The 25070-nt window shown below is 41.7% G+C and overlaps 1 protein-coding gene across 6 annotated transcripts; it reads right to left on the bottom strand.

The window, feature by feature from the left end:
• Positions 1-339: 339 nt before the first annotated feature.
• lnx2b (ligand of numb-protein X 2b) lies at positions 340-24732 on the bottom strand. 6 transcript variants are annotated; one of them, XM_058649940.1, is made up of 10 exons: positions 24476-24732; positions 11631-12218; positions 9860-10053; positions 7907-8106; positions 6200-6637; positions 5435-5581; positions 3443-3617; positions 2739-2982; positions 2025-2183; positions 340-1949 (listed from the first exon to the last, which is right to left on the bottom strand). In XM_058649940.1, exons 2-10 carry the CDS (start codon positions 12044-12046, stop codon positions 1814-1816), a joined length of 2109 nt encoding a protein of 702 aa, XP_058505923.1. In that variant the 5' UTR covers positions 12047-12218; positions 24476-24732; the 3' UTR covers positions 340-1813. The 6 variants fall into 6 exon arrangements, with proteins under 6 accessions (XP_058505923.1, XP_058505924.1, XP_058505919.1 ...); XM_058649941.1 differs by lacking the exon at positions 24476-24732 and adding an exon at positions 18051-18068; XM_058649936.1 differs by lacking the exon at positions 24476-24732 and adding an exon at positions 17821-17955.
• Positions 24733-25070: the final 338 nt, after the last annotated feature.

Here is a 25070-nt window from a genome sequence, read left to right as displayed (position 1 = left end):
TTTTGACCTAAAATAGTGAGACATTTGTGTAATGTTAAGGTTTGTGTCCACCAGGGGTCACTGTCCAGTTTATTAGACATTTCTAATTAATTCTGTAGTTTTCCTGTGAATACTCAGGTCAAATGTGACCAAATCTTTTCTGATCTCATGATTGTATTAATAGGTAAATAACTTGTAAATCCAAAGTGACATGAACGCTGAATTCATATTTGAATCTGCAGCAGTTTTAGAACATTGTCCAGACAATTGTCTGTGAGACAAAGATAGACGTTTGTAAAACTGCTTCACTCTTCATGCCATTTCAGACCAGTTACAGACTTAAATAAACGGAGCAAGAGCTGGATTTATTACGACTTTATTCAACATAATGAAACCGTGTATGAGCCAACACATATAACATTACTAATAATTCATAGTCATTCTGATTAAAAAAACAAAAACAAAAAACTAACTCGCTGACAATATTCTGAATTATTCAACAAGATACAGGAAAGGCTACGGGGGAATGTGTGGAAACGAAAGAGTAAATCAATTTTTATCTGGGCTCGGCCATTCATCCTTGAATTCATATTCAAACTATATACACACTTTATAATGAGAGGAAAGGAAACACGTGTCGGTAAAGTGGCAATTTTAAGGCAACTATACAATCTGGTTTGTCCTTCAATGTCTACAAGGCACCCACTTCCACAGCCAACTCATCAGCATGAGGCATCGTATCATGTGAAATAAATACAGAGCACATGTAATCGATCCATAAATCAAAACTCTTGAGTAAAAACTTGTGTCTTGTTTAAGGATTAACAACAGTGCGGGTAAAATTATGTATATTTATATAAAAACATTTGTCATACATTTATTTGCTTCTACAACAATTTGAAATGACGTTTCTTTTCCCTGAACCCAAGCAGTTTCCTCCCAGCTCTGTTCGAACTGACCATGAAGATTTATTGTAATTCTAATTCAAGGGAGTGCATGATTTGAGTGATTTTTCAGACCATTTAAAGATATAATATGCAACAACCCTAGCTAGCTAGTTGCTTTACATAGTGAGGAAGGAATTCTTTGGTGACGAGCCACAGAAACTTTCCCTGTAAAGCGCAGGCTGCACACAGGAAACCAAACGAGACAAGAATTCCCATGATCCCATGCTGCTTCCCCACGTCATAAAACAAGGTCTTTTGTTTTGTTTTAATTGAGAGACTCCTAGCAGTAGAAATGACAAACTGTGTGTTTAAAACTCTTGAACGTAGATAACTTAACCTCCACGTTAAAATAAGTCTTTCTATAATGTGCAGATTCAGTTGTTTACATTAGCGTCCATCATCGAGACTGTGTTTATGTTAATAGAGTTGATAAAATCACACAAATTAGGATGATTTCTCCGTCTTTGGCATCAGTCAGCGGCAATTTTGTTATAATCCCGGACGGCATCGATAAAGCTGTGTGCGCGAAAGATCTACGCTTTCATCTCTGGATGCTGTTTTAGGTGAATCACTCAAACCGATTCATAACATTATCCGACAGGTTATCAAAAATATAGAAAAAAAATCCTTCCATTTCAGCAAATCTACTGATTGTCATCATTTTGAACCCTGATTAAATATCCCCCCCCAGCCCCCCGCCCCCCCGTGTGCTCACCAGATATGTTCACACACACAATTCCTGTGTTACATAACTGATCTGAGGCCTTGATACCAAACGTAACCAGACGACCGGTTACATGTGGAGGGGACAGTGAGTGGCTCAGTCCAGAACGCAGCTGTGTGTGTGTGTGTGTGAGATAGAGAGAGTAAATAAAGACGTGTGTTTTCTACACTAGACTGCCAGGCCAGGACACCACAGTCAGTGTGACCTTATTCTTCTGCAGCTTGAGCATGGGGATGAGCGATGAGTTGTTCATCCCCACCGTTGTGGCTCCGTTCACTGCCACTATTTCGTCGCCGCACCTGGAGAAGAGAAAGCCACAGGTGACCACGGGAGCCGATGACATCACACGGGGAGTCAAAGTGAAGTTCACTTACTTGAGGCGTCCGTCAAAGTGAGCGGGTGTACCAGGCACGATGGTTTTGATGAAGAAAGGCTGCTGGCCGTGGCTCTCCTCGTAGCCCCCGACAATGCTGAAGCCCCAGCTGTCGTTGTTGGTCTTGTGCAGGACAATGTCACGGCACCAGTGCATGTGACTGAAACCAGAGTCAGAGTCACACTCAACCTCTTCACATGTGTGCACAGTTACAGTACAAGGGCCCAGGAGTTTTGGTTGAACAGATTTCATAGCTTTCTTTCCCTATTATTTATTACTACTCTTTCTTCTTATATTCTCTTTATTCTTATAATCAGGCCGAGTGCTTCAGCCCCTTTTTCCAAGATAACTTTCACTTTCGATATCTGGCAGTTGTTATTCAACCGTTTAGGAATTTACGGTACTGAGAAGCTCACATCACAAACGTGTGACACGCTGGTCAATCTCGTCTGTGATTGGACGGTCGCTCTGTGGAAGCCCTGAGAGGCCACCATAATGACAAGTATGTGGACGCAAAGCTCTATTCCTCTGCTTTATCCTCCACATGAGGGTTGCATGGGGTGCTGTGCCAATCTCAGCTGACATAGAGCGAAAGGCGAAGCACACTCTGGACAGATCGTAACTCCATAGTCTTTGAATTTTCTATTTCAAAGAAAAAATCCCTGGCACTTGAACACACAAATGGCAAATAATATCTTGACACTGTGAAATCTACCTTGGTAATCCCAACCAGCGAGTCCACAGTGGTGTCCAGTTGAGGGTGTCGTCCCTCGTGTCGTCCCCGGAGTCCAGTTCGTCCTTATTGGCGGCGTTGTTTTCCTCCTCCGAGTCGTCGGAGAGCGTCTGGATGACACGCAGCACCACCTGCGACTGAGCCGTCTGAGCCTTCAGCACAGAAACGGCCTCGTTGTAGGTCAACTGGGTCAGGTCGACACCGTTGATGCTCAACAGAACGTCACCTGAGGAAACGTGGACAAAACAAAAGTTGTGGAGAAACATTTTGCCACGTCCAGGACATCTCTGTGTTCAGAATACAGCAACTCATTTTTATTTACAGGTTTATGCAAATCACTGTCACTTAAACCCTGTGGGTAAAGGCTGGTGTGATGTTAGCACACATTTGCTCCAGTTAAGCGTCCTTGCTTGGGCAATGTTGTAAGTCTGATTATGAAAGACTGAAAAGACAACGATCCTTTTAGCCATTTTGTCAAATTGCAACAGACTTTGTTTCCCGGCAGTTGCTTAATGTGGCAGAGAATTTTTCCCCTTTATGTTGGATTAAACAAATAAATGCATTTACATTCAGTTAGGACTAGACCTGCAACAGCATTTATTTCATGTATAATAGATTCTTCTACTGCAAGTAAACGTCCCCTTATTCAAAGGTGAAATCACAGATCACCAGATGTTGCTTTGTACCTCTTTTGATGGTGCCATCTCGGTGCAAACAGCCGACAGGCTGCACACTTGTGATGTAAACAGGCAGGCGGCTGCGACAGTCCCTCCCCCCGGCAATGGTGATGCCCAGAGAAAGACGAGGCTCCTTCTTCAGGCTCACGGTCTTCTCCTGGCTGGAAAACCCACCTGGAGGATCCTGGAAGAACAAAATAGAAATGTACACATTCAACACAACGATCGACATCAGTGTGGATTTTGACTCAAGTCAGTGCTGCCAATTAACTTCAGCCTCTCAAAGATCTTATGACCGATTCCTCTCGCCAAAGCACTTTGTAGAAACAAATGTGAAACATCTGAGTTGTGGCTGAGAGCCGAGGGAAGAAAGAGGCAACGTGTGACAATCAACACAGAGCTCTCGTAATGGAAAAGATGTGTGAAAAATGACAGTCTCAGCCGGGCTCCTTGTTTCTTCCTCCAGTCTGTAAACCATCAGAAGGGAAGCTTGGGGGAGGTGAGGACTCTTCCTCCCCCCAGCAGGGAGCCTAACCTCCCCCCAGCAAGACGAAAAGGCTCACTCTGCAGGCGAAAGCTAACTGTTACCAGCTTTGATCCTCCGCCACCCAAAGAAACAAGCAAAAAAACAACAAGACAGTGGCTCTGTGGCAGCAGAGTGAGCAGCACCCTGGGCCTTTTGATCAGGACAGAGGGAGGCCCCAGAGAGGGGCTTTCATCTCCGCACACCGATGCAGGTGTCTGCTCTCAAAGCTTCCCACCACCAACTGGAGGATTGCTGTTCTTTCCACTAATAGCGTATGGTAGAACTGAGTGTGTGATCACCATGACTGCATCGTGTTAACGAAAACATGTGATGTTTGTGAGCTACAGGAACTGAAACTGTGGAAATTCCAACTGGTAAAAATCATGAAAAGGAATGATTTCTTTTAAAGAGCTCCAAACCTCACGTGACTTGTCATGTGACTCAATGTATTACAGAGGACTGAATATAGCTGACCCATATAATTCTGCTGTGGGGCTTTTCACGACTACGGGAACAGCCACGGCTGACATTATTCCAGACCTGCGGTATTCTGAAATCTTCAGATCTCTGGAAAAAAAAATCCCCTCATCCTGCTCCAGAGAACGATAAGACATCGCGGTGAAAGCATGTAAAATAAACAAGATATTTTGCTCCTGATATAGAGGTGATCATTGCACAAGTGGAATCCGTCGCCTGTCGCTCCATCTTCTATGTTTGTTTTATGGCAGGATGTGGTAAAATGCTCCCCTCTTTGCTTGTCACCAACTCTTTTGTCAACAACTACACACAGTCTTCACTTTTTTAGAAATACAGCCGGTGAAGAGACAAGTTGCTTAACATATTGCCTGGTATTAGGGCTGAACGATTTAGAAATAATATTTTATTAAGATAATTTTGACTGAAATTGGTCATTTTTACATCATTGTTCTCATTTTCATTTTCATAACATGTAAAATTATTACTGTGTGATATTTGTGTAGTGATTTGTGATTGAGCGTCCTGCGATCTGAAAATTGCAGTAGGCCCCACTACGATTTTGTTCAGCCCTACCTGGTATATACAGTACATTTATGGATGTGAACAACACGGCGTCCTGTAAAAAAAATGGAGAATGTTGCATGCTGTCTACTGGAGCTCCATAGTGTGAGAATGAGGCAAAATCCATACCATGATTTTGTTTACAGAGCTAAAATGCATTTATTTTAGCTCTGGATCAGAAGTAATCTGCATCCATAATAACACACCACAAAAAGATTTATCGCATTAGCCTCTCCATTCGTTTCAGAAAGTAATAATAATGTGACAAAAAGTGAAGATTTCTGTTATGACACCAATGATGAGGTGAAAATTAAAGTATTAATAGTTTTTAATCACAGCTGATAGTTGAGAACCTATCAGGAAGTGAAGGAGGGTCAGTGCTCCAAAATCCCCAGGTAGTTTGGACGGCAGGCAAATTATACGAGAGGAAATCTTACCTTCATGTACGTGGACCGGCGGCTAAAGTACTGTGGCTCAGGATTTCTCCTGGCTGCCCTCCCGTTCTGCTCCCTGCCGCTGCTGCTGCCTTCCTCCTGAGTCTCTGCACTTCTCATTACCACAAAGTTCACACGAACCTCACTTCCCTAGATGCACAACAAACAAAATCAATTTCACAGCGTTTTTAGGCTACTTTTCCCAGACTTCTGGCTGGGAATTTTAGCTTTTTGTAATTTTGTACTTTAAAGCAAAAATTCTGTTCATGGATATGAGATATTTTCTATAAATCCGTAGACCCAGTTATATTGTTATCATCAGGCCTTATGATCGGTGTGTCTGTTAATAGCCTAACTACTTGTAACTCTGTCATCAGTACCTTGTTTACTCTTTTAAACAGAGTGGTGTACTGAACACTGGAGCCTCTAAGCTAGCAAGCTTCAGGCATTTAGGTGTGTGTGTGTGTGTGTTCATGTTACATCTTGACAAACAGCAGTGATTGTTTTCTAAGTTGTCCTTGTTGCATCATTCAAATGTGTGTGAGAAACTGCTGAAACACGGACAACCTTAAAGAATGGAATGTTTTTAATGATTTAACCACATCTTTTAGATCACGTCTACGTCAGATTTGAATCTGGTGTTGATTTTATCAGTACACTTTCACTAGTGTGAAGCTTTTCAATAGCTCAATGTACTTTCAAATGATGGCACACTTAAATGCTTGATGAAATGGTCAGTGATGAAGAGTCTTCGGCACTTAAACATACCTGTATGATCTGTGCAGCACTCTCAGGTGTACCATGCCTAAGGTCGTGTCCATTAATGGCCAACACTTTGTCATTGTTACTCAGTTTCCCATCTTCAGCCGCCAAACCACCAGGCAGCAAGTCCAGGATGAAAACCCCACTCTCGTCCGATTTGCGGATGAGTTTGATGCCGAGTGGCTCGCTGCGCTGACTCTTCATCAGCGTCACCTGCAGCACTGTGCCGGGGTTGTGACTGGAGGTAGTGTTGCCGTGGGAACTCGAGGAGGATTGGGCGATGGTGGTGGTGGAAGTGGTCGAAGAGGACGGATGGTGATCGGACCGTTGATCTCTGGGTTTGAAACCTTTCTCCTGCATCACTGTGAGTCGGAGGAGTGAAGGCTGCCGCAGCACTGCGATGGCCCTGGCGTGGGGGACGGAAGCCAAGCTGATATCATTCACCTGGACAAATACAACAGAGAAAAATGGTGAGTCAGACTATGCGATTCATTTGGAATACAGTTATCAGTTCACCATGTTTTATCACTGTTTCCTCTGTGGACTGACTTTTTTATTTCTGGCTTTACGTCAGGGAGGTTGGAAACTGTGGCGCATACACACAACTCGATTCCGACCACTGATGGTATACCTGCCGTAGTCGCTCGACTCCCACTTGTCTTATCTGGGTGAGTTATTCCAGCTTTGAAAAATGTGATTAAGTGCCGTTTCACTACTGGCGCACCAATCCTTTACATACATCTTACGTACATCTTCCTTTTCTGTGTAGCTGAAGAGCCTATTGAAGTGGCCCTTAGAATCTGTTGTAAAATGTTGCTAAACAAAAGTAAAATCAATGGTTCAGGGGGAAGACAAAGATAGAGTTTCAACACAATCTTCACATCTACCTTCACATGCACCAGACTGCCAAAAAGCCAAAAAAGAAAATCCCTAAGAGACTGCAGCTAATATTCCACATCCTGAAGGTAGCCTGATGGCTGGCAGGCTTTTGTTCTCATTTTCAGATATGGTAATGTTTTAGAGGAAAAGCTCCATTGTGGCAGACACACTGAGGAAGAGGTGCCAGAGCCAAGGCTAAAATAGTCCCTCAGCTAATTTTTACGAAGCCACAAACGACTAAACTCTATCCATTTATCGCTGTGAAAACCATACGTGTGACTATAATAATTATCAAAAAATGTTGCAAAGCTGCGATGACTAACCAGTCAACAGAGAATTGACCAAACCTTTGATTGATTACTAAATTCATTTTTCAAACAAACATTTATTCACTCCACGTTCTTAGTAAATAATCTGTACCGTCAGCATAAAGTGGCACAATAAAATATTACCACATCTAGAGTACTTACCTTATCATTTCAAAATAATGAAAATGGTTATATAATAACTTCAAAGAAAACAGTCCTGTTTAAACACTGTCAAAAAGGCAGGAATAATCTGTGACAGATGAAGTTGCTGCTTACACTGATGTGTTTGTGGCACAGCAATAACAAACCACACCTTGTTACCATGGAGTTAAAACTTGTTTCTCTTGAATATCTACTTTCCCGTTCCCTGTACTGTTTACAGTACAGTGAGCGGTCGGTCATTGATATGGTGTTTATGCAGAAGTATGTTGATTTTACACTACTTCCATGGATTCCCATCATGAAGAAGAGACAGGTATTTTTATTATCTCAGCACTTTCCACTTTTGTTCATGAGTCACTCTCACCTCCAAGATATGGTCCCCTGGGGCCAATCTGCCGTCACGAGCTGCTAGCGAGTCCCGCACTATCTCCTGGATGACTATGTTCCCTAATGGCGTGTCTTTTCCCCCCACGATGCGAAAGCCCAGCTCCTCCTCCGGCTCCTCTCTGAACAACTCCACCATGTTGGCCTCGGCCACCAGACTCGAGCGGAGAGGGGTGTTGTCTGAAGGACAGAGGAACGGACGAGCAATGATTATAAACATGAAAACCATCTAATCTGACAACCTTCAGGACACATTTGGTGTCAGTGGCTTAAAATAACCACCACGGGAAATTAAATGGCAAGACTATTTAAGATTATGCTCATCCAACAGGTGAAAAACACACCTAAACTCAGACACAACCCCCACTGGTTTCTGTGTTATTATATGAGCAGTTAAAATACACCCGTCCCATTAGACCAAGGACACTGGGTTCAAGAAGCACTGGAGGAAGGTTAAATTTCTGTGTGCTAAGCAAATATATAACCATTTAAAATTACACTCCTTGCAGTCTTAATACTGATTAACAGTTGCAACACTATTTCTTATATGCTCCTAGAAATCAAATTATAACGCTACGCTACCAGGAACACAAGATCTACAAATAGGTGCTGAAAGGGCACACTTTTATAATTTATTGGAATTAACAGCAGGAAAACGGATTAGAATGTAATATTATGTGGTGATAACTGGAGAATGATGTTAATTATATTCCTCACACATTTTTGCAAATGAGCTGTAAGCCTTATAGAAATGAGTTTAAAGGATCCCACTGACATTATATGTTTACTGAAAACACTTTTACATTACATTACATGTCATTTAGCAGACGCTTTTTATCCTGAAACTTACTGAAAACACTTCTCACCTTCTTATCTCATTTCCAGCAAGAAACTTAAATTACTGGAAAATATCTTTACTAACTGAAATGAATTGCATGCAGCATGAAACTCCCTTTGTTATCGTCACAGTTGAGATAGCAGACATTTAAAATCTCAACCTTGAAACGGGTCTGTGTGTGTGTGTGTATACATGTTTTTCTCTCCTCATGGGAACCAAAAAAATGTGCGTGTGGACAGTTTGACGAGGTTAAAGGGCTTTTTCAGGGTTAAGATCTGGTTTTACGATTAGGGTTAGAATTATGTTCAGGTTAGTGTTAGGTTTAGGTACTTAGTTGTGATGGTTAAAGTTAGGGTAAGGGGCTTGGGAATGCATTGTCTTGAGGTTTCCTCACAGAGATAGAAAAACTAGTTTGTGTGTGTGTGTGTGTATACAGAGACCACTAAAGATAACTTCTCTGCAGTGCTTCCAATATATTAAGTCTGACCAGCAATAGAAATGTAAGGATTCAGCTGACTGCAGAGATAGTGCAGTTTAACCTGAGTGAGTCAAAATGCCCCAGCAACATTCAATACAAATACTATATAACTTCATTTAAAAGTGTATTCTCATTGTACAATACTGAGGTTAGAACATGTTCTAAGAGCACAAAACAGTGATTTGACTAAAATAGATATGAAAATAACAATGCAAACGTCTCCGTGGACACGGATTATCAGTTGCCTGGAAACTGTGTTTTAGTGGACTTTGATCCACGAATCCATCTGGAAAGTCGCTTTCAGGGTTTTCCCCAGTGACGAAACTGATTCCATCTTAAAAAATACTGTGAGCTGGTACGTGTTTCAGTGTCTAGGCAGATGATTCACTTGTGACAGGCTGAGAATTAAAACCTTAAGGCTACAAACCATTTTCTGGAAGAAACGTTTTCAGTTTGGAAACTAAGTGCATTACACCTGGGAAACTTATCATAACATCACTCAGTCAGTCCCACAGAGTATGACCAGGCCTCGAACTATTTTAGTCATTGTGATAAATTATCATGTTTGTGCAGAACACAGACTTGTACGGTCTGGATCAACAGAAATGACTTCATACCGTCCTCGCTCTCCTCATAGGCTGGATTAATCATCCCAGGCTCAGGCTGATCCCGGGTGGGATTTCGGGACAGTGATGCTGAATGTTTAGCATCGCTGGGTGCTTCCCCTTCACTCTTACGTCCCTTTATCTCATTCCAAGAGGGCCTCTTCCTTTTCTCCGCTTCCTCTCTCAGTCTTCTAAAAACAGGACATCTGTGGAGAGATGGGGACATAGAGGAAACTAGTAAAAGACACAGATAAGGGTCATTATCGTTACCATTTTTACTGTGCAAAATGAGTGTCTGGGCTAATTGGGAATAAGAAAAAATTTAATGAAATGAATAAGAAAATGTGAATCAATGCACATGATTTGAAACAAAAGCAGATGAGCAGACAATTTCACTGCATTGCAGAGTGTCTGGGTGAGAGCGGTTGAGTGTTGCATGCTCCTCCAGTCTGAACTTTGCCTCCTCACTGTTTGCACAGAGAGGCTGCAGCATGACCAGTATCTGCCACCTACGACTGACTACGTCGCGGCTGCAATGATAAGCACCACAATCACTGGCCATGTGAAAAACAACTTGACTGACCCACACTGTGTCTTGAGCTCAATAATTACAAGTGAGCAAGTTCACAGAGGGACTGTACAACCAGGAATAAATGCTTCAAAGGAGGGGGAAAAATACACTGGAATAGCACACTGAAGCAAAACAAACAATGTTAATGATAGTCATTTTACATTCCTCAGTCCGTGCCACAGATTTGGTGGGGGTTTTCTTAAGGTTATTCTGAAGTAACAATAAATAGTTTATTGCCCAAGAACACTGAGCAATATATACAACTCTGTTGATTCTTATCAAAATTTGTATATTGTGATTGGCCAGTGAGAGGGAGCTGGTTATGAGACTGATGCTGTTTTCTGACGTGAACTCTGTGTAATGTGTGGAGATCTGGGTCCAGACATTGTCTGGGTCACAACAGCAGAAGGATCTCTAGATAATCCAGGCAAGGGGGCGTGGCATCTGACTTGCCCATTCACCCACTGTACATATGAGCTCAATCGGACGTTATATAGACATTAAACAAAGGATCTGGCAGCATAATCTCCTGGACATTTGCACCCACACGCACTGTAGAGCCCCTATGGACTATTTCTGGAGAAACTCCAGAGTTGTGTGCATGACATCGATGATAATATCTCATCCACCAGCTCACTGGTGCAGCAAGATGTTCCCTATGGTCAGATTCATTGTGACACAGGATTACACTTCAGCCAACCCTCTATTTAGTAAGAACAGGGCACAGAGAGATACTGCTCATAGAGTTTGATATTACTATGGCACATTTCAGCCGATTTAAAAGTCAAAAGCTGCATTTTCACCAAGCATTTAAGTGCAGTTCAGTTGTCGGGAAACGCTAAATCATGATCTGGCTAGAGTTTTGTGTCAGCCAGGTGGTGATGGCTGCATCAACTGTGTAAAAGGTGTAACATCATACCAGCACGACACAGTGTAGCCTGCAAAAAAAAATACAACAAAGAAGAATCTGAGACAGTAAACACTGCGACTCGCTGACAGTATCAGTTAAATAAGAGACACAACAAACAACCTTGAATCCTCTCATGTGCTGGGTTTCAGGGGGATGCCAAAAAGTGGGACAGTGTGGATCAGTTACTTTAGTTATTTTAGTTAAATAATACAAATACCAAACTGAAACAAACTGCTTGGTGGAACTGGGGCCTAACTGTAACCACTGAACCCGCTGTCCTAACATTTCATCCGTATTCTTACCTGTTGTGCAAGTGGGGCTGCAGTTCACAGCGCTGCATTTGCAGCTGGCATTCGTCAGAATGAGGACACATCACAGTCAGCTTGTCCAGCAGGTTCCTGACCAGCAGGGTGGACTGACGGCACTGATGCAACTGTATTCGCTGGCGGTCCACTGGGCAAAAGTCCTGCTCTTTTAAGAAGTTGCTCAGGCAGTGAAAGCAGTACGTGTGGCCACAGGGGGTGTCCATGGGCTTGAGCAGTGGCTGCAGACAGATGTGGCAAATCAGTTCGTCGTCCACCTCATCCTGGTACTCATACAGGTGACTGTCCATGCCATCATGCTGCTGGCCACACTCCTTACATAACCGTGCCCATGAGAGACCTGCAGCATTGCTGCTGCTGCTGCTGGTGGCAGCTTTGGTTTCTATAGTAGCCATTGGCTGACAGAGCTCTGTCCTCAGTCCAAGATCTGCCTCCTATTATTCCCTTAGAAACGGTGTCTGGTATATTCATCTACGCCTGCATCGTCCAAAGCTGAATCCATTCAAATAGCGAAAGTGAAACAATGATTCGGAAACATCAACTTCTCCATGTCTTCATCTTGGTTTTCTGTGGAGAAAGACAAAAATAGGAACCACTGTTGAATTTGAACTATCTGTCCTCATACTGGCCAGCTCCACAGGAAATGGCAAATTCACAGAGTTGCAGCAAGCCGCAGCTGCTTCCTCTCAGCGGGTTTCCTGAGGGACAAAGGGAATTCTCATCTCAGTAAAAGTCACCGCGCTCACACAGAAAGGGCTAAACTCTGTGAAATGAGGCAGGAGAAACGGACGAAAGTCTATCTCCTGCAAATGGGAGGGAACAAAGACGTAGCACTACATGAGAGCAAGAGTTTTTGAATCAACAGCAAGAACATAAGCCCCATCACTAATGACCCCTTGCACCCAATCAGCAGTGGTCTCCATCCCTTTGTGCCGATCCTAATCTCCTCTAATTCCTTCTCATAAAGAGAGTGCTGATCAGCAACACATTCTTTGGTGAAACTTTTACTCACATTAAAACCATTAAAATAGCATTTTTATAAATCATACCAAATACGCTGAGGTAGCTCTTGTGAGGTCTACCTTGTAATATTATTATATGCACTGCAAGGAGGATTACAGGGATTCCAAGGAGACAGCATTATACTTTGGAATGGAATGAAATGTTAAAAGTGAACTTAAAAAAGGTCAGTAGAATAGATGAGCCCAAGTTGTGATGAATGTTTTGGGTTTTTTACAACACAAGTGAAAATAAGTGGAGCTAGACACTTTCCCTGGCATCTCTTCTTGGTGTCATAGGTTTCTGTGGCACAGAAACACACTAAATTCTACCTTAGTATCCATGAATTATACAAGAGTAAAGATATCTATAGCTACAATGTACTATCTACCTTTCTTTTCCCCTTCCTTTTGTGACCCAGTCCAGATTTCAGACACAAAAGGACAACATTATCGTCAGTGTGATTACCTTGGAGCGACTCACCCGAGATGATATCTTTGTTGTCAAGCGCTCAGTGGCCACCGCACGCAAACGTGAGGCTCTAACATAGTGGCTGCCTGAAGCCCAAATGAAACCAGAGCCCTGCCTCTCCAGCAGCACACCAACACAGTAATGTGTGTGTCGCGCTCTCTCTCTCTCTCTCTCTCTCCCGCTCTCTGTGTGTGAGTGTGTGTATATTTTGTGTAGTTGTGTATGAGCTCTGGCTGCACTGGTGTCAGGAATGCAGAGGGGAATTGGTGTAACTAGAAAAAAAGGCAGAGGGAAGGAGCTCCTTCTCCAGCTACTATATATATATATACATGTGTGTGTGCGTGTGTGTGTCACACACTGCTGATGCTGCACTACTACAGGTGAAGTACACTAAGTAGCTCAATGACTGATTGCAAACACACAAGTCTAAATATAAATGTGTGCACACACATGCAGGTACCCTGGCTGACATCATACAGGCCTTCTTTCTCTCTTTGTCTCTACTTGGTGCAAATGAAACCGTGTCCTGTAATGGATAGGGGTCATGGATCCTGTAGCACAGAGGAGAGAAACACAGTATTAACCAGACTGTGCTCCCATTTATTTAGAAACCACATGATCTAGAGCACCAATGATAGAAATAAATAGATGAATAAGATACTATCTGTGTGTTAAATACACCGTGCTACTCAACTGCAAAGGGCATGACTGATTATCTTATCGTTAAATTCCTTCTCTATTGTTTTATCAATATGTGGTTGTCTTTGGCTTCTGATAGTGTGACAACATAGTGTTCTTGGCAATGCTTTACTTTCACTGTGCTTGAAACTTATCTATCAATACCCATTGTTTAAACACTGCAGTAGATCACTATGTAACGATACAGCGTGAAATCAATAAACGCACTCGTCTTTCTTGGGATTCTCCTTGTGAAACAGAGGGAACTGCCCTGCACGCACTAAAAATTGTTATTAATTATCATCTGATTTACTGATTTGTTAGTGAAACAATGAATAGAACACAGCACTTTTTTCTCCATTTTATGTGAGTGCTTATTGAATATTATCATGTTGAAGAGTAAAGAAAAATTACACTACAAAAAAAGCACCCGATGGACAATAAAATTGTATTCTATTCTATATTCTATTTGGCATTTTAAAAGATAAAAGTCAGTTCTGCCATATCACTTAAGAAGACTATCAGCTTTTTTGTCAGCGGTTAAATCATTTCTTGTGTCTTGGCTTTGGACTTTGCTCTTTGGGATTGTTTGGTCCGTCTTTGGTTAAACAAGCATTACAAAAGCATCCCCTCTAGGGTGGGGGTGACTTTCAATTATTGCGATGAAATATCAGATTGTAAAAGATCGATTTTTGTGAAGAAATTTTGATCGAAACTTCTTATCGGACAGAAAACAAACAAAGCATAAATACGACATTAATGTAGATCGAACCGTGAACTTGTTGAAAACTGTATTCAGACTCAGTAAAAATAATCCTGTAATAATAATGTGCAGTTAGTTTGATGACGATTGTTACCTTTAGCTACAACTAAAACAAATCTTACTTTTTGTAGTCAAAAACATCACAGCAAGTCCCTTCTAAGTAAAAACCTACTTGTGAAAAACTTGAAAACTGGTAACCCTCAGTCCACACAGGGCATTATTTATGACTGAATGACAACAGCAAATGACTTCCCATGAATCTCACACTAAAGCCAATCAGTTTGACCAGCCTTCACGAGGGAATGTTTTATCCAAAGCCTCCCAACCATGTGACAGTCTAATCTTACGACAGAAATGTCTGTGGTCTATAGAGTGCCTTCCAGTCTCCTTCAGGATTACCCATGGTGGCTTTTCATGGAAGCTGAGCCAAATCACTCGCTTTCATGGTTGATATGAGTGAGTCACATGTGCCACCACACCCTCAGCGAACACAGGTGAAGCCACGTTACACTAATAATTTCTCCAAGTCTATGAGACGGCAGGTGTGTCATGTCTACCTCTGCTTTACACCAGTGTCTGGTGTTACCAATACAGATTATTAAATTGTATTAATGTCTGGGAATAAAAGAATCACATGAACTGCTCCGACATGTTCACTCCGTCACGTTACTAGGATGCAGTGGATGTTTTCTATCTTGATAAAGTAAAAAATATAATTGTCTTAGTAGCAAAAATCAGATGACAGCTATGCTGAGCACTTTTTGAACCTTATGTAAGTGCTTTGGCAACGACCTCCAATGTCTCCTGCTTTGAATATTAGCAATATTTGCATTGCTTATCTACTGTATATGCAGGAAGCATCCATACCCAAATAAAACAAGCTTCATTGAGCTAAATTCAAACAACAAGAGACTCACATGCGAAGTGGCAACAGAAATAAACTCACACTGACAAAGCTCCTGGGTGGGGTTGCACCAATTTGCTATAAGTCTCTAGTAAATTCAGGATTTACTAATTACCAAAACACCACTAAAGCCTTAGGAATTACAAGCTAGTTTACAGCAAGGAGTTTACTAATTTTGGTTGCACAAGACCAACTTACGCAATCCCATAGTACCATAGCCAGGGAATTCATAGTAATGCACAAGTGGTTTGCTAGTTGCATGAGTAATGGTTGCCAAATCAGCATGCAAAGCAGAAAGTAAACAGTGAGATTCTCCTCAACATCACAACAAAGCAAAAGCCTACCTGCCGGAAAACATCGTTCTAACTGTAACATGTACAATATTATCAATTAAAACTCATGGTGGCGATTGGCTTTCCCCACAGCCCGTGTCCTCAAGCCCCCAATCTGCATTGACCCTGTAGCAAAATATCCCAATGAAATACAAAACAAGAAAAGGAGATGGAGGCAGTGTCCCGTTCAGGTTCGGGCGGTGCTCAATAGCCGCAGTTAGCAAGTTTGTGATTTCGATTGTGTGGTCAAGCCAGAAACAGCAACGGGAATAAATATCTGTCTCATTGCACTGAACGAAAGTTGATGATGACAGGTTGCTGTTCCTCCTGTAGTGCCATCATCCTCTCTAAAGGAGCCATTATTAGGGTCTGAGCGCACAAATTGCAGAGTGTAGCTAGGGTATGGTACACCAACACTTACACCAATTATGGGGTTGGTGAAAATATTTTGTAATTACTAAACTCTACAACACAATGGCTAGTAAAAGTGGTGCAACCCATTTTCATTTAGGAGTGACTAAAACCTGATTTAGACAGCCGCTTACGCAATTACTATGGCAAGGCAATGATGAATTAATAATATAATAACATAGACTGGGTGTGCTAAATATAACACTCAGAATAAAGGCGATTTGCATATTGACAGAAAGAAAGAAGTTCACAGAATAGTCACATGATGGAATATTATGTTATGATTTGAAGATCATACTTGCGGGTGGGAAAAGTGAGCGAATCCTGACCAGACTAGATGCTCAGTGGGCCCAAGTTCATGTTTTGAGTTTGAGACCCCTAAACCAGGACTATGAAAACCAAATGGGTTTTTTCAGCAATTAAGACACTTAAACAAATGTATGGGTTGTAAATTAAATCTGTGCCTTAGAAACCCTCCTAAATGTTTAGGATTTATGAATAGAATGAATAAATTACAAAGGCTGCAATTTAATACAATAATTTGTCGATTATTCCATGTTCTATGCTAATTAAAAGTGGAATACATACATGTTAGAATTAAGTAGGGGCTGCAACCAACAATTATTTTCATTATCAATTAATCCAGTACTAGTTTTGTCTCTGAAATGTCAGAGAATGTTAAAAAAATGTGGATCAGTGTGTACCAAACCTAGAAATGATGATGTTCTGGAATGTCTTGTTTTGTCTACAAAGCAAAATTATTATTCATTGTTATTCAATGACGGAGCATGGAAACCAGAAAATATTCACATTTAAGAAGCTGAAAAACCAGAAAGCTTGTTCTATTTATTAGAAAAACACTTAAACCAACTAATGTTTTGATGGTGTCTAATGTAGTAATGCGCCATCTTGTTAGTTTCAAATCCATAACACAGTAATTACTTAATATCACAATATACGTGAGGAAAAACCGCGACTGTATGTGTCACCTCAGTTATTCATTACCTACTGCTTGAATTTGAAGGCTTTAACTTGTATTTGTAAATGTATAAAGGTATAGTTAACTATTTAGAGGGTACGTTGTTGTTCAACCTCTGGTGTGTTGTCATTGGGACCATAAATAACTCACTGTCCCCACACGTCAGTCTATGGCTGTCGGTTTCCCCCTATCACTCCACTGTGTGTCACACATCCATATGATAGAAGAGGTCATAAAAGTTTCACATCAGTCTGTCACATGGACGGAACCGACCAGGTAACACGACTTCACCTTCCAGCACAGAACAACAATTAACCTGCTCAGGAGGGTGGAAAAGCCCGCGCTTCACCTCGAATAACTCACTTTTGTCCCCCCACACGAACACATTTAACACCCGCGACACTGCCCTGGGACTGTGGAGCAACTTTAACCTTCGCGTTTTCTCCCAGAAAAGATTAGAATTCGCTAAAGTCGAGACCGAAACTCGTCTTACCTGCGCGGAGGTTTTTTTTTTTTTCCGGAAGCAGCTAACCCCCACGGCTCGCTAAAACAAAGAGACGACTGTGTGTGTGTGTGTGTGTGCGTGTGACCGAGTCAGTGAATAACGAGCCTGGAACAGCACCGACACCGACCTGACTTCACACCAACGGACTTCCTGACGTTTCTTTCCCACGTCGTGTACGTTGGTTGGATTGTCGCAGCCTCGTCTGTCCCATGTGGAGTTCAGCCTTCACAGTGTACACACACACACACACACACTCACAGACTGGGCGAGTTCCCCAGTTTCGGGCGAACGACAGACACACGTAGAGAAGCACAGGAAGAGAAGAAGAAGAAGAAGTCCATGCAGGTGTACACTCACACACTCGCTGCACCGCACTGCCGTGCTCTGTCTGTCGGTCCTACCACAGTCATGTCTGTAGCTAGAGCTGCCGCTGCTCCATCTGCAGTGAATCAGCAGCTGTAATTTATAGTTGACTGTCCTGTGGCACGTGTTTAATTGTGGAAGAAGCATTCAGGTCATATATTTAAGTCAAAATGTAAGTAGGATAGTCCAGTCTCTGAAAGTGCTTGGTGGAAAATTTATGTTATTTACTTTTTCATGGCCAGCAAAAAAATCCCCATGGGCCCCCATTGACCCCACTCCCACCATCCTAACATGACATCCATCCATCCATTTTCTACTGCTCACCAGTCCATCGCAGGGCCACATAGAGACAATAGAGACAAAACCACTCACACCTACGGTCAATTTAGAGTGTCCAATATACCTAATCCCCACATTGCATGTTTTTGGACTGTGGGAGGAAACCGGAGACCCCGGAGAAAACCCACGTACACATGGGGAGAAAATGCAAACTCCATGCAGAAAGGCCCATGTTCTGAACGGGTCTCGAACCCGAGACATCTTGCTGCAAAGGCAAGAGTGCTAACCACTACCCTAACAAGACATTATATCATTAATTCCCCAGATTCACAAGCTGCTTCCACATCAGTGATCTTTTACACATTAACTCGCCTTCACAATCACTGAGGTCTGAAGAAGATCTCTTCTTGTGTTAGAGCTGGCAGCTTTAGTGTTTTATATATGTATTTATATTGTTTATCTTATTTATTGACTTTGTTTCTGTGTTTTGTTGGTTTTTATACTGCTTTTAGTTTACATTGTTTCATATCCTGTCTGTTTTATGTATTTATGCGATGTACAGCACTTCAACTCGGTTGTTTTTAAAGGTAGGGTGAGAGATTATTTTCTAGAGCATTTTTTTTACTGTATTGCTTTAAAATCCTCTTCACATCCTCTTGAACGGCCCGAACAAATAAATTGGATCGTGATGCATCAATCAAACTGAAGGCCAAGGAGGTGGGTCTTTAAAAGTGATTTAAAAATGTTCAGTGGTGGAGGCAGATGTAATTTCCATGGGTAACTCATTCCAGGTTTAGGGGCAGCTACAGAAAAGGCCCGGTCACGGCAAGTTTTTAGTTGGGATTTTGACTACATCTAAAAGCAGCCTGTTATTAGTGTGAAGAATAAGAAGGTCAGAGGGGTAAGATGGTGCCAAACCATCTTGAGCTTTAAAAACCAGTAATAACATTTTTAAATCAACCCTAAAAGGATTAGGAAGCCAGTGGAGGGAGTGCAACACAGGTGTGATGTGGTCTCTTCTCTTTTGTCCTGTCAAAAGGCGAGCGGCAGCGTTCTGGACGAGCTGGAGTCGCTGGACAGATTGACTGGTCTGAACCAACATATGCCAATGCCGATGGATGACGACACACTCGGAGCGTGCATACAGGTAAACCATGCAGCTGCTGCAGGTCATTGACGACAACACTCAGTGCACGTGTGTAGGCAAAAAAGCTGCATGGATTCTGATATGAAACATTCTCACTCATGTGCCATGATGACATATCAGATCTGGTCTAGGACTACCTACTGATGTGGCAAGATTCTGATTTGCAAATCGGAATTGACTATATGCACACAGCGTCAAAACTCCTGCTAAAATATAAGAAATCTCCTTAACTTAACCTCCGCTCAGTTGTTATTAAGGTTTTTTTTTGGTTTAAATGTCAACGTCGTGAGGGGAAAACAGCAGAGCGCTGCTGCGTCCATCTGTTGCTTATATTCTATAATTTGTGGAAATTTCTGCAGGAACATTTCTGCATCGTTGGCAGACCGCTTACCAGAAACAGTCGGATTGGCTTATTGAAAACTATTCTGATATAAAACTCTGATATAAAACCTTGTAATGTGAATGTAGAACTCCTCTAGGGCCATTGGGTCAAACTTTTTTGCTGGGCCTCCTTTGACCCCACCCCCACCCTCCAAACATGGCATTATCTCATTTTTTCCCCAGACACAAAATAAACCAGAACTAGAGTATGCTTGCACGGATGCATGTGAATGCACTGTGTTGCTAATCAGCTGTGTGTCACACACCTCTGCTGTTATGTATCTGCTTCAAAGCTGCTGCTATTTACTTTTCTCACTTAAACTAGGCTATTTTGAAAAATCCCATGATTGTATATGCCTTTGCACCTGACTAAATACCAGGACTCTGCAGTATGAAGCCGTACATCTGCCGGTCTTGCAACTATTTAACGATAAAAGCCATATTTAAAACAAACAATGGATTTAGGGCACAAAAACACTACAGGGCTTTTGAAATGGGTCCATGTGACATATTCGGCAGATAGAGGTGTTGACACTGTGGTGAAAGCTCATTTTTATACTGTGAAACATGCAAGTATCTTGGAGGATATAGACATTCCTCAGAAAGGCAGCATAGCTCAATCTGGAGAGGGTTTTTCTCATTAGGGATGGCCGATACTGGACTTTTTGCTAATATCCGATATGCCGATAAATCGGGAGTGCTTGGGCCGATAACCAATACCAATATATATAAAAATTTTCCCTGCGTCCAACTACAGAGGTTGTTTTGTCTCTTGCGTAGTGAAATAAACACAGTATTTTGGCCACTGATGTCGCAGCGGATGTCGATAAATGTAAAAATAATGGTTATAGAGGGCGTCAGCATAGAAGTCAAGGACGTTGTGGCCTATTAAGCCTATTTTTCTGCAGATCTTGGTGTGTCTGCCGATATCCGATAATCCATTTTAAAGCCAATATCTGTCGAGATCAATATAGTGCCGATAATACTGTGCATCCCTAGGTCTTGTCTTTTGAAGAGGGTCTTGAAGTGTTGAATGTACCGGGATGTTCTTCACCACAGCAGCTCATGAAATCTCTTCACAATTAATTCTTATTGATACAGATGTTGTGTTACAAAGATCTCTGTCATCACGACGTTAATTTATCAGTGATTTGCTGTGTTGAGCAATCCCACAATCTTCCCGTCGTCACCGCATACCAACAAATAATGATTTGTTTTCATATAAACACTGTTTTGAATCAAATGGGTGCATGAATTCTGTAGAAAACACTGCATTACCGCTCCCTAGTGGTATGGAGTGGAAGAGCTTGTTGTGGCCGTTGGTTATTCACATCACATGTCATCAATCTCATTTGCCTAATGTCTTTTGGAGCCTGTGGAGATACAAGCAAACAGTAGTCTGCAGGAAACCTTCAAGGTTCCTTGAAGAAAGTACCTCGGGCACTGAGTTCCGGGTACTTTTGATGAAAACATGGCTTAGGAGGGTAAAGTCAACACCTTGTGTGTTTGACAGCTTGTCAGACAACAAGGTAAATTTGAATGCACTAACTTTAGGGGATTTTCTTTTTTGCCATGCCCCACTTTTTTTGTTCTAACTGAAGCCTCAACACAAGTTTGATATAAATGCTACAAGCTTAATAAAATCAAATCAACAAGTCTTCATGATGTAAAACTGATATTGTACTTATTTGGCTCCAATTCTGGACAACCTTGCCATCAGATTATCTAGAAGAAACAGTAAACCTGGGGCTTTGGCACCTCTGCAGGTCTGTGTTTCTGCAACGACTTTGCCTGGTAACTACTCCTCTTCATTTCAAATGTAAACAGTGCTCTCTGTACTGCATTGAATTAATAATTTTGCAGATTAATCAAACCGAATATTATATTATTTTAAGTTAAAATACACTATTATAGATTAAAGAAGACTTTGATTTCTAGCCAGAAATTTTCAAATGCCCCCAGCATTTTAGGAGTAAATTAAATTACTAGCTACAGCAGTAAAAAGTTGAATAATTATTTAATTATTGCAATATTTTCACTCATTCATTCCATATGAGATGCAGTTACCACTAAATTGACTTATTTATTATTGGTACAATAACTCATCTGTACACCTACGTCTATACAATCTATATCTTATCGAAAACACATCAATTCTGAATATAAAATCCTGTTTACTATTTTTTTCTTTAACTGTGCCAGTTAAAAAGACTGAGACAGATGAAGACTTGGTGTAAACCCCCCCCCCGCAGAATGGAAGGGAAGTCTCCGTGCCATAAAAGCTTTCTGTTTCCCCCTAGGATTTATTGCTGTGGTCGGAAAACCTCAATACAAAGTGACATTTGCTGATGATACAAGCCCACAGAATGTGACACGGTGGCAATACAGACAATCCACTGGTCAGTATTTCATAAGTCAGCCAGGAAATGAGGCCGCTTATCGGCTAAGAATTAGGCAGATTAGAAGGAAGTGTCATCGTTTGTATGAAAAAGGGTTTTAATCCACATTCTTGTCGCCCTCAGTGTAAATAAATTTGACATAGTGTAGTACAAACTATATTACCCCCCATACAACATAATTAGAAACCCCCCTAGCAAATAATGTGCACGATAGTGTCATTACTTATCAGATTAAATAATTTACCTCTTTAAATCTGGTTATACTAGCAAAATCGTTAACTTTAGACCTGAAGTGAGTGGAAAAAACTGTACATTTTCATCTCTCTAATGTGGTTGTAATTCACACAAATAACACTTTTGCCTGCCAAAACATTGTTTACAACATGTTCACAGTGTAATGGTGTGTGTGTGTGTGTGTGATAAATGTGGTGATAAAAAAAAAAAGCCTATGAGAGGTCTGAGGGCTTTGTCCAGTGATGAGAAAGAGTGACACCATGTGTTCACATGGAGTATCATAGATCAAGTTCTTCTGGAAATTTAATTTCACATCACATAGTATTATGTATTATTACAGATTACAGTCCTCCTTTGAGCTGAATCAGAGACCACATTTCTTATTAAACAAAAAGAAAACAATACACATTCTTTATATCATAATCAGAAATTCTAACTCGTATTACTCTGCAGATTCTAGTTATTTCACATTTTGGAGTCGTAGAGGTGTTTCTAACTTTATAATTTTGTTCATTTGTGTTTTACTGGATTCCTTGCTTCCTTGTTCTTTATGCTTTTGGACAACTCTGAAAGGTGTCGGGGGGTCTGATGGGAAACATGGGAGTGGAGTAAAAAGACAGAGACAAGACAAACACTGACCTATCAATACAGTACATCCTGAAGCTCTGCCTCGCGTTCTCTCTCACTGTCTCTCACTGTCTCTCTCTCTCTCTCTCATGTACACAAACGCAGCTCTGTGTTTGTACCTACAAACAAGAAAGAGGCCGTTTGTCTTTCCTGGGATCGGTAAACATCCTCAACACAAACAAGTTCCTCTGGAGTGAGAGAGGAGAAACTCACACCGTCAGGGCAGCTGCACTCTCACTACACCGCAACCTTTGATGTCCTTCAGACGGAGCTGATAATGAAGGCTTCTGACATCTTAATTCTTTTAATTGGAGCATGGATGCGACAGGTCGCTGATGCTTTGATGTCACTGTCTTAGCTCGATGGGAAACTCAAATGATTGTGAATCTTTATTTATTTAACTTTGAGCTTAAGGTGTGCTTTAACTGAGAACTGTACGGCACAAAAACCTCTGTGACACTGGTTAATTAATATGTGTTTTGGTTTTTTATCATAAAAGCACTGTACATCACCCTCAGCTTTATGGGATTATCATGTGATTATCTAAAGTGAGTGGAGCATATTAGAATATATAGAAGTGGTAATAAAATCAAGAGAAAGATAAAAAAAAAACTTTCAAAACAATATGTGACTCACCTTCTCAATGGCTCAGCGCCACCAAACCCTATTTATGTAATTCAGTGACAAATAGGTCCGAAATGTATGTCTGCCATTTTTAAAAACTTTACAGTACCAGAATAATGTGTCACTGCAGTGCTTACATTTATTTTAACTTTGTCATTCATTTTAATGCATTAATCTGCATCCTTTATGTGCTTTTAATAGTTTTGGGATAGAGGAGAATATAAGATAGTTGGTGTGTTCACTGGCACAGAAGCTCTGAAGCAGTTTATTGACAAATTCAGATAAATACACAAAATATCACCCAACTTTGTCATCTGGTTTTTACAACAAGCGAGCGTGGCTTGAGCTACGAGGGTACGCGTAATATCTGCTCCTTTGTTTTTAACTGTTGCCACGGGGGGAACCAGGGACACTTTAACATTGCAGCAGCTTGCTAAGTTAAGCCCCCCCATGGCCAGTCCAGGCCGAAGAATCCCTCCTCCATTTTGCTCTGGGCAAGACAGCGAGGCATTTGGTTCAGGCCACAGCTTGCACAGCTGCCCCAGGTCCTGTCTGGCTGCCACATGACAGCTTTTAATCAGTGACTTATGACACAACACCCAGCAGACATCCATGTGACATTCAAGCTCCTCTGCAGTGTCATATGTGGGAACGTATACACCACATAGTGCAGTCAAATATTTTGCTGACTCTGCCTCGTTTTGGCAGCACAACGATCGGAAACTTACCGATCAATCGCGTCTTCTGATTCAAAATGAGGTTTAAACACAACAAGCTTGTATGTTCATGCCTGTGAGTCACAAGAGTCTTTCCAGTCTTCCCTGTGTAAATATGCTTTAGCTCCAGATGATCTTCAAGGGCTTGCTTGTTTGTACCTGCCGTGTCGTTCTGCTCGTCTGCCCAGCATGACACCCTGTAGCTCAGGATCACCCATTCAAGGATCAAAAGACATTGGTGATGCTTATCAGATAATATTCTTGTCCGCCTTCCCTCCCCTTTGAGTCCAGCCTCCTTACACTGTTGACCTGCACCATGCACACTGTTCCTTATGGCCCTTTGGCCTTTCCTCTTCTTATCACCGTGATGGCCAGGCGGTGATAAGGCCGGTCCAGCCTCAGGACAGAAGGAGGGTGCAGTCCACTCTTCCAAACCTCCACAATTGCATAACTCGGACACTTCAGGGCAGTAAAGAGGTTATCTCAGCTCTGTGCACGTAGTGTGCTTTACGCACTCGCAATGGACACAGGTGACATGTCTCTCACGTGCACAGAATATGGACCAGGAGTGTGTTCCGTCCATTATAGATCACGTGCATACACGTAC

This window comes from Solea solea, chromosome 14 (assembly GCF_958295425.1).
Source record: "Solea solea chromosome 14, fSolSol10.1, whole genome shotgun sequence".
NCBI lineage: Eukaryota > Metazoa > Chordata > Actinopteri > Pleuronectiformes > Soleidae > Solea > Solea solea.
The sequence above is the reverse complement of the archived record's forward strand: the minus strand, read 5'-3'. Positions and strand labels throughout refer to the sequence as shown.